The 10,826-nt window shown below is 39.1% G+C and overlaps 1 protein-coding gene across 8 annotated transcripts in view; it reads right to left on the bottom strand.

Moving 5' to 3' along the window:
• LOC105524159 (survival motor neuron protein) overlaps positions 1–10,826 on the bottom strand; it is a 41,372-nt gene that overhangs the window by 16,503 nt on the left and 14,043 nt on the right. For 2 of the 8 annotated variants that reach the window (XM_011959306.1, XM_011959307.1), the window contains exons 3-7: positions 9,321–9,440; positions 8,276–8,476; positions 7,967–8,119; positions 6,229–6,318; positions 4,796–4,906 (exon numbers count right to left, since the gene is read on the bottom strand). In XM_011959306.1, coding sequence (XP_011814696.1) covers positions 4,796–4,906; positions 6,229–6,318; positions 7,967–8,119; positions 8,276–8,476; positions 9,321–9,440 — 675 coding nt within the window. Of the gene's footprint in view, positions 1–4,686; positions 4,907–6,224; positions 6,319–7,966; positions 8,120–8,275; positions 8,477–9,320; positions 9,441–10,826 lie in introns of those variants that run through there. The other 6 variants (XM_011959310.1, XM_011959309.1, XR_001003707.1 and 3 more) reach the window with 5 other exon arrangements.

The raw sequence follows: 10,826 nt of genomic DNA, 5'->3' as shown, positions 1-10,826 counted from the left end.
ACTCCAGCCTTGGCAACAAGAGCGAAACTCTGTTTCAAAAAAAAAAAAAAAAATTAGCCAGGTGTGGCACATGCCTATAGTCCCAGCTACTCAGAAGGCTGAGGTGAGAGGACTGCTTGAGCCTAGAAGGCGGAGGTTGCAGTGAGCCAAAATTATACCACTACATTCCAGCCGGGATGACAGAGTGACACTGTCTCAAAAAAAAAAAAAAAAGGGGTCAGGCGCAGTGGCTCACGCCTGTATTCCCAGCACTTTGGGAAGCCAAGGGGGGCGATCATGAGGTCAAGAGATTGAGACCATCTGGCCAACATGGTGAAACTCCGACTCTACCAAAAATACAAAAATTAGCTGGGTGTGGTGGTGCATGCCTGTAGTCCCAGCTACTTAGGAGGCTGAGGCAGGAGAATCGCTTGAACCCAGGAGGCAGAGATTGTGCCACTGCATTGCACTCCAGCCTGGCGACAGAGCAAGACTCCATCTCAAAAAAAAAAAAGTCCCGACTTTTCAGTAAAAGTCAAAAATCTACTGAAAAACCTGCTAGGTTTTAATAACAGTTCTATCAAGTACCTGAAACAGGAATGTTTAAGTACAATTTAACTCTAATTTTTCATCCTTATCAACCTTCAAATCAACTATACTCCAGCACATAAGTGCATTCATATTTTTAAATTATTGCTAGAAACATCAATAATAAGATCCATAACTATCTAGAGCCATGGTAAAATAGGCATTTTCAAATTGTACTGGTGGCAATGCATATAGGAATAAGAATTTTGGAAAGCCAGTTGTCAGTGTGTATCAAAAGCTATTAAAATGTTTATACTTTTTCACCTGATAATGATATGTCTTAGTCATAAGGAAATAATCTACAAAAAACCTTTTATATAAAAATGGTTATCTCATTATCAGAGTTAAACCTTGTTAATGTTCAACATTTGGCAAAATATCAACTTATTCTGAACCAAGTTTACTCTGAACCAGGCACTGTTCTAAAGGCCACAGATACAAGATACAAGGACTACAAGACAGACAAGGCCCCTGCTCTCACAGCACTTACATTCTACTAGACATAAACAGATAAAACAGGAAAGAAAAATTATATCAGGGAATGACAAATGCTACACAGAGAATCTAAGTGGGATAAAGTGACAGAGAATGAGGGGGTATCACTTCCAGAATGAACAGGGAAGGTGAAATTTAAGATGATATCTGAATGGCAAGAAGCCAGACAAGTGAAATCTGAGGTAGAGTTTCCAGATGAAAGAACATGAGTGCCAAGGCCCTGAAGAAGCTATAAACCTGGTATACAAGAGGAAGAAAAGAGGCCAGTGTTGCTGGAGCAGAGGAAGAGAGAGCATGAAATGAGATTCAGGCAAAGAAACTGGCAAGAAATACAACATGTTATACTTTGCAAACCAGGGTAAAACATTTGGATTTTAACCCAAGTGTGACTGGAAGCTATTGGAGAGTCTTTTAAAGGAAGAGGTGGGATCTACTTTACATTTTTAAAATATTACTCTAGCTTCTGTATGAAAAATAAATTTAGCAGGGTGAGACATGAGATTTGGGAACTACTGCAATAAGGTAAGAGATTATGATGATATCTTTTATCCAGAAAATATAAAGAGCTATTAACACCCAACAATAAAGACAAACCCAATTAAAAAAAAGCCAAAAGACTTGAAAAGATATTTCTCCAAAGATAAATAAATGACCAGCAGCATCTTATGAAAAGATGCAACATCATTCAGTCATTAGGAAATGCAAATTGAAGCCACAGTAAGGTATCATTTCTCACCCAACTAGGATGGCTATAATCAGAGACAATAAGAACTGCTGAAGAGAATGTGGAGAAAGAAGAACCTTTATACACTGTTGGTGGGAATGTGAAATGGTACGGCAACTTCAGAAAACAGTTTCAAAGTTCCTCAAAGAGTTAAACATGGAGTTAGCCTAAGAGCCAATAGTTACACTCCTAGTTGTATACCCAAGAGAACTGAAAACATGCCCATACAAAATTCTGCAAACAAACATTCCTAACAGCATTATTCATAATAACCCAAAGAGGAAACAACCCAAACACCTTTCTGGATAAATAAAATGTTCTATGTCCATATGATGAAATATTATTCAGTAACAAAAGATAAGAAGTACTGATATATGGCTTCAATATGGATGAACCTTGAGAAACTTATGCTAAGTAAAAGAATCCAGGTATAAATGGCCACATATTGTAGAATTCCATTTATATAAAATGTCCAGAATAGGCAAATCCATAGAAAGTAAATTAGTGGTTCTCAGGAGCTGGGACGACAGGATATTAGGGAGTTCTAATGGGTATGGGGTTTCTTTCTGGGTAATGAAAATGTTCTGAGCTGGGCATGGTGGGGAAGGGGCCTTGTTGAGCCCAGGAGTTTGAGGCTGCAGTGAGTTATGATCATGGCACTGCATTCCAGTCTGTGTGACAGAGCAAGAGCCCATCTAAAAAAAAAAAAAAAAAAAAAATTAGCCAGGTGTGGTGGCGGGCGCCTATAGTCCCACCTACTCGGGAGGTTTAGGCAGGAGAATGGCGTGAACCTGGGAGGCGGAGCTTGCAGTGAGCCAAGATCACGCCACTGCACTCCAGTCTGGGTGACAGAACAAGACTGTCTCAAAAAACAAAACAAAACAAAACACCAAAAAACAAAAACAGCACAAACAAATGTTCATAGCAACATTATTCATTATAGCCCAAAAATAAAAACAACCTAAATGTCCATGAACTAATGGATAAAATGTGATATAACCGAACAATGGAATATTCAGCAATAAGAAGGAATGCAGTACTGATGCATGCTACAGTATCGATGAACCTTGAAAATAGTAAGCTAAGTGAAAGAAGCCAGACACAAAAGACCACATATCGTATACTTCCGTTTATATATAATATCTAAAATAGACAAATTCATAGAGACAGAAAGCATACTGACTGCCTAGGGGTGGGGAAAATGAAGGTAACAGGGTTTCTTTTTGGGGTGATGAAAATGTTCTAAAATTGTAGTGATGGTTGCATAACTGTGAAAACCAAAACCACTGACTTGTATATTTTCTTTTTTATTTTATTTTATTTTTTGAGACGGAGTCTCGCTCTGTTGCCCAGGGTGAAGTGCAGTGGCGTAATCTCGGCTCACTGCAAGCTCCACCTCCTGGGTTCACACCATTCTTCTGCCTCAGCCTACTGAGTAGCTGGGACACAAGGCGCCCGCCACCATGCCTGGCTAGTTTTTTTTGTATATTTAGTAGAGATGATATTTTCACTGTATTAGCCAGGATGGTCTCGATCTCCTGACCTCGTGATCTGCCTGCCCTGGCCCCCCAAAGTGCTGGGATTAGAGGCGTGAGCCACTGCGCCCGGTCAACTTGTATATTTTCAAAGGTAAACTGCACACCATGTGAATTATATCTCAAGAAAGCTATTTAGAACATAAATTATACCAATACTTTATATTTACATTATATATTTTTTCTTCAACTATTTCATGATTTAAAAAACGTAAAAGCTTAGAGTATTACAGTCATAACTGATCTCAAAACAAATTACAAGCTGTTGATTTGTTACTTTTTGGTCATTAAAATGAAGAATTCATGATATATACAAATATACTAAGGTTATACAACAACAACTGATGAGTGACTCTTTTTTTTTTTTTACCCTCATATTCTCACTCTGTTGGCTAGGCTAGAACGCAGCAGTGTGATCTTGGCTCACTGCAACCTCTGCCTCCCAGGTTCAAGTGATTCTCCTGCCTCAGCCTCCCAAGTAGCTGGGATTATAGCTGCCCGCTACCACACTGGGCTAATTTTGTGTATTTAGTAGAGACGGGGTGTCACCATGTTGTCCAGGCTGGTCTTGAACTCCTAACCTCAAGTGATCCACCTGCCTCGACCTCCCAAAGTACTGGGATTATAGGTGTGAGCCACTGCGCCAGGCCTTTTTCTTTTTTTGAGATGGAGTCGTACTCTGTCACCAAGGGTAGAGTGCAGTGGTACAATCTCAACTCACCGCAAGCTCCGCCTCCCTGGTTCAAGCAATTTTCCTGCCACAGCCTCCCAAGTAGCTGGGATTACAGGCATGCACCACCACGCCCAGCTAAATTTTTTTTGGTATTTTTAGTAGAGACGGGGTTTCATCATGGTGTTCAGGCTGGTCTCGAACTCCTGATCTCAAGTGATCTGCCCGCCTCGGCCTCACAAAGTGTTGGGATTATAGGCATGAGCCACTATGCCTGGCCTTAACTTTTAAATAAGATTATTAAAGGGGGCACACATAGACGATACATTTACAAACATACACCTTTAAGTCAGTTGTTTCTTCTATATTAATTTACTAAAAATTCAAGTGCCTATAATATCACATCATAATTTTAGCAGGGCACATGAGCTTCCTTTTAAAAATAATTTTAAATGTTTTGACTAAAATACAATAGAACATGTCTGTAAGAGACTAATGTATAAAGTGACAAGTTTGAAGCCATACTGCAGAGATTAAAACATTATTTACAAAAAGTATAACTTCAATTCAAAAATGTATAATCAAAATAATCTAACAGCATCATGAAAGCTTTTAAAAATTAACTACAATTACACTTAGGGACAATGCAAGAGTAATTTAAGCTTCAGACAGATAGTTGTACTTTATTATTATTTTTTTTTAGGAATATAAAGAGAGAAGCAAGTAGTATTTTACAAATTTACAAAACAAAGTCACATAACTACAAAAAAAATTGTCAGGAAAAGATTCTGAGTGATTACTTACCATATAATAGCCAGTGTGATAGCCACTCATGTACCATGAAATTAACATACTTCCCAAAGCATCAGCATCCTCAAGAGAATCTGGACATATGGGAGGTGGTGGGGGAATTATCTGGAGACAGAAAAAGATGTTATTTATATCCAGTAAACAAAAAAGTAAAGTCTGGGGATTTATATTATACAGTGAATGCTGGATATTAATTGTATCTTTGCTTAGATCATCTCCTACTTAGATTTCTTTTTTTTTTCCCCTAAACAAAGACGAGGTCTTGCTATGCTGCCCAGAGTGGTCTCAAACTCCTGAGCTCAAGTGATCCTCCTGCCTTGGCCTTCTAAAGTGCTGGGATTACAGGCATGAGCCACTGTACCTGGCCTTAAATTTCTTAATATAGCTAGCATTTGGAGAAAGCCAACCAATAACAACAAAAGACCAACAAAATTAAATTTAACAAGGATCAAAAGACAGTGACATAAAAATTTAAACATTTTGATTTAGACTATATATCTGTTCCACTATGAAGCTATGAGTAAAAAAAAGTCAAGCATAAATACCTTTATGCTTTTCCTTAATACACACACACACACACACACACACACACAGCTCACATACCATTTCAAGGGCTATTTTAAGCAAACATCTTGGGTAGAACATCTGTCCTAACCCCATCCCAATACACAGTATGCCAAAGAGTATCATTGTATCTATTTTTAATACCTAAAAATCTAACATTAGAAATCCAGTTTACAGCTGGGTGCGGTAGATCACGCCTGTAATCCCAGCACTTTGGGAGGCCAAGGTGGGCAGATCACCTAAGGTCAGGAGTTCAAGACCAGTCTGGCCAATATGGTGAAACCCCATTTCTACTAATAATACAAAAATAAGCCGGGCGTGGTGGCAGGCGCCTATCATCCCAGCTACTCGGGAGGTTGAGGCAGGAGAATTGCTTGAACCCAGGAGGCGGAGGTTGCAGTGAGCCGAGATCACACCACTGCACTCCAGCCTGGGTGACAAGGGCAAAACTCTGCCTCAAAAAAAAAAAAAAAAAAGAAAGAAAGAAAGAAAAAGAAATCCAGTTTACATCAGAAGCTAACATCCAACTATACCTAGAAGGGCAAACACTAATCCCTAATCCCTTATATATGGTATAATTAAATCCCTTCTAACAGGAACTACCTCCCTATAGACTAGATACCAACTTCTGCCAGGAAAGAAGCAGGCAACCTAGAGCTTAGAGTTGGGACTACAAGAGCACTGCATTTGGGTAACAGAAGGCATTAAAAACAAACAAAAAAACCCCAGAGGTTTAGTTCAAATGTCTACCCATTAGAATCTTGGCCCAAGGGATGGTCTACAATGACATTTTCCGATCCTATTCTGCTAATTATCAAATTGTATATGAAAGCAAAATCTAATCTATACTCTTTTTTACTTACCGGTGGTCCAGAAGGAAATGGAGGCAGCCAGCATGATAGTAAGTGGGGTGGTGGTGGTGGCGGTGGTGGGCCATTGAATTTTAGACCTGGCTATAAGGAATATTTCAAATGAAAATTAACTTACCAATTTCAATATGATAGGAATAAAAAGGACTCAAAACCAAAAGGATAAAAATAATTACCCAGAATATTTGTATTATACATATCAAAAAGGTTAAGTGAAATTTCATGTACCAAATCCTGAAGTCAAACAGACTCATAAGTCAAATGACAACCTCTGGATTTTTCTCATTTCCCTTCTATGTAGACATTAAGGAAGTAAAACCAAATAAGAGTGGTAATTACCTAATAAATCAGAGACAGTCTATTCAGCAAAATTATTTCAATCATAAAAGACTATAGCCCGAATTGTCTAAAATATATCTAAAATATATATATTTTTTAGAGTCAAAAAACTACAATATAATGTAAGCCTCAATAAAAACATTATCACAGAAAATCTTAAAACTTTTGATGAGTCATGCTTGATTTTTAAACATGATTGATTGCCTAGGCCGGGCGCCTGTAATCCTAGCATTTTGGAAGGCCAAGGTGGGGAGATCACTTGAGGTCAGGAGTTCAAGAGCAGCCTGGCCAACATGGTGAAACCCTGTCTCTACTAAAAATACAAAATTAGCTGGGTGTGGTGGCGGGTGCCTTTAATCTCAGCTACTTAGGAGGCTGAGGCAGGAGAATCGCTTGAATCCAGGAGGTGGAAGTTGCAGTGAGCCGAGATGGCGCCACTGCACTCCAGCCTGAGCAACAGAGCAAGACTCCATCTCAAAAAAAAAAAAAAAAAAAAAAGCCTAAATACCATCCCCTCCATGGAAGAAATCACTGCTTTACACAAAAGAACTAGAAAGGGACAAGCCCTTAGGTTCCGCGACATAATCTAACCTATAATAAAATCTTTTTAGAGTTGATTTCTGTTACTTATAACCAAAAGGACCATAAATGAAAACAACATTTACATTTGAACTCTACAAAACAATCTGAGAGCGCCTCAGGATTTTATCTGTATTAGATGTAAATAAAGTGTTCTTATTTTACATATCTTATACAGGTGACATGGGAAACAACAGTATATTATCCAGCTAATGATAAATTATTATTACACTTCCTTTTTTTTTGAGACAGAGTCTCGTTCTGTCACCCGGGTTGGACTGCAGTTGCACGATCTTGACTCAGTGCAAGCTCTGCCTCCCGGGTTAACACCATTCTCCTGCCTCAGTCTCCCGAGTAGCTGGGACTACAGGTGTCTGCCACCATGCCTGGCTAATATTTTTGTATTTTTACTAAAGATAGGGTTTCACCGTGTTAGCCAGGATAGTCTCCATCTCCTGACCTCGTGATCCGCCCGCCTTGGCCTTCCAAAGTGCTGGGATTACAGGTGTGAGCCACCGCATCTGGCCCACTATTATGCTTTCTAACTTAAATAAGTATGCTAATTATCAGTCTAATACCTAATACTCCACAAAAGTAACCAGATAAATCTTTCATATAAAGCATTGTTGCATCCACTGCATTGTCTAACTTTTTTAAAAAAATTAACTATTTTGCATCATCTTATTCCCTTTTCAAAAAATTCTTGTGTATTTAAGCTACAAAAATTTCATGGGAGAGCTACAAATTAGTTAACAGAGAGGTTATATGTCCCGATATTAACTATTTTCTGGAAAACCTTTCATAGAAGGTTTACCTTTCCTGGTCCAAGTCTTGGCCCTGGCATGGGGGGTGGTGGAGGGAGAAAAGAGTTCCATGGAGCAGATTTGGACTTGATGTTATCTGATTTACTTCCAGGAGACCTGGAGTTCTCACTTTCATCTGTTGAAACTTGGCTTTCATTTTCATTCTTTAAAAAGAAAAAATATGCATGTTTTTGTTATAAGGGTGTCATTAAGAAAAAATTAATGCCTCAGTGGATCAAACTGACAACTATATATACTGTTTAACAGTTTCTCATCTAGTCTCTGCTTCAAGAAATTGAATTTCTTTTTTGTATCCTTACCTCTTGAGCATTCTGTTCTATATTATTAGCTACTTCAGAGATTGGGGAAAGTAGATCGGACAGATTTTGCTCCTCTCTATTTCCATATCCAGTGTAAACCACAACACAGGTTTCTCTCTTAAAATCAACTGAAGCAATGGTAGCTGGGTAAATGCAACCGTCTTCTGACCAAATGGCAGAACATTTGTCCCCAACTTTCCACTACAAAAGAAATCAAAGATATATACATGCACACATTTCTTTTGAAGAGGACAAACTAACATCTTGTTTTGATCAGTGTGGAGGCAAAGGATAGAGGGTAGAGACTTGGAAGGCAAAATAATGTAATGAGAAAGGCTTGGGGTCTAAATACATAAATCTGAATTCCAACTCTCTCGCTTTTATAATCATGTACAAGTTTCTGAATCCTTTTGAGTCTTAGTTTCCCTATCTTATTAGATGGCTATAATATAAGCTACCTCCCACATTTGTGGTGAACAGCAGGAGGGAGAGAAAATGCATATGGTGCCCAGCACTCTGGACTGGCCTAGACCAAGTGCTCGTCAACTGTCAGCTCTCTTCCCCTTGGTAATGATGAAACTAAAGTTGGCTCAAAAGACACCAAAATATTCAGCTTTCAGGACTACTGTTTTTAACTAGCAGAAATAATCCACCTAGACTTCTGGGTTCCTTGGAATTAATAGTTTCAGGGTTTTTGAAGAAAAAGGGGGGAAAAAAATCTCTCAGCTTAAGATGTGAAACACTGCCAATTCAGCTTACGGCTCTTGGGTACTCCTCCCAAACGGCACCTTCTCCCTGCCTTCCACTCACAAGTGGAACACATGTCCTGATTTTAGCATTTATCATTCCCATCTAATTCTTTATACTTTCATGACTAACATGCATGTTCCTAAATAACAGAAAATTTAATAGTTGTTTTTGAAGTTGTGTAATTATGTGTCAACATAAACACTGTACTAATCACTTAAGTTAAAGACATTTTACACTATTAAATAAGGACTAACGAGACATCCTTTGAAGTTAAATCTCAACATTTTAAAATAACCTGTTTTAAGGGAGCTGCAGTATTCTTCTTTTGGCTTTTATTCTTCTTAGCAGGTTTTCTTTTAGGTGTGGTTTTTGGTTTACCTGAAGTTTCACAAATGTCACCATTCTTTAGAGCATGCTATGAAAATAGGAATAAAAATGTACATGTTACAGGGTGGTGCACAGAATAAAAGTCACAACACAACCCAGTTACCATTATAAGCTAGTCTCAAGGCTCCATCACCTCAGAAAGCATCTATTTCCTCTTTTGACCACTCCCTACACCATAAAACTGCTCTTAAAGGCAACATACATCTGATTATCAGTTCTAAAGTCCCTTTTAATCAAATCTCCTTCCTCTCAACCTCTCTGTAACATTAGACCCTGTTAATTATCTTTCTTCCTGATATTCATGGCCCCTTGGATGTCATGGCAATGTAGGGCCCCAATGGTTTCATTACTTCTGATCAAGCCTTAGATTTAGGCATTCCCAGTAAGAGCTGGCCATCCTTCTTTACTTGCTTAAGGCCATCTTTTTTTTTTTTTTTTTAACACAGAGTCTCACTCTGTCACCAGCCTGGAGTGCAGTCGCATTGATCTCAGCTCACTGCAACCTCCGCCTCCCGGATTCAAGTGATTCCCCTGCCTCAGCCTCCTGAGTAGCTGGGATTACAGGTGTGTACCACCATGCCCAGCTAATTTTTGTATTTTTAGTAAAGACGGGGTTTCACCACGTTGGCCAGGCTGGTCTTGAACTCCTGACCTCGTGGTTTGCTCACCTCGGCCTCCCAAAGTGCTCGGATTACAGGCATGAGCCACCACACCCAGCCAAGGCCATCTATTCTTATTACTTTAGTTACAACAGTCTGCAAACACACTTATGAAGCTATTAATCCAGCTCTGACTGTTCTCAATCTAACATCTCCAATGATCAATTTCACATCTTAATTCATACCTCAAACTCAACCTCAATTTAATTCATATTCAACCTCAACTTAATTCAAACTCAATCTCAAGTGAATTCATACTCAAACTCACTACTAAAACAATCGTTTTCCCGCATCAGTTCTTTTCCTCCTTTACTCAGATTACATCTCCCTGAAATATAACCAACCCACCCCACACTGAGCCCCATTTCAATCTCTCTTTTATAGAACTCTCTTGGTAATTCTTTAGTTGACTTCTAGTTTCAGTGTATACTGGAAAGCACATTTAAAAATCTAGGCCAGGTGCAGTGGCTCATGCCTGTAATCCCAGCACTTTGGGAGGTCAAGGTGGAGGGATCTTTTAAGCTCAGGAGTTCCAGGCCAGCCTGGACAACAGGGTGAGACTGCATCTCTACAAAGAAAACAAAAATGAGCTGGGTGTGATGGCACACACCTGTGGTCCCAACTACTCAGGAAGCTGAGGTTTGAGCTCATGAGCCGAAGGCTCCAATGAGGCATGATCACGCCACTACACACTCTAGCCTGGGTGACACGGCAAGACCCCATCTCAAAAAACAAAAAAGCAAAACAGAAAAAGC

The sequence above is a fragment of the Colobus angolensis genome, unplaced genomic scaffold, assembly GCF_000951035.1.
Source record: "Colobus angolensis palliatus isolate OR3802 unplaced genomic scaffold, Cang.pa_1.0 Scaffold49, whole genome shotgun sequence".
Taxonomy (NCBI): Eukaryota; Metazoa; Chordata; class Mammalia; order Primates; family Cercopithecidae; genus Colobus; species Colobus angolensis.
This window is presented reverse-complemented; position numbering and strand designations above follow the sequence as displayed.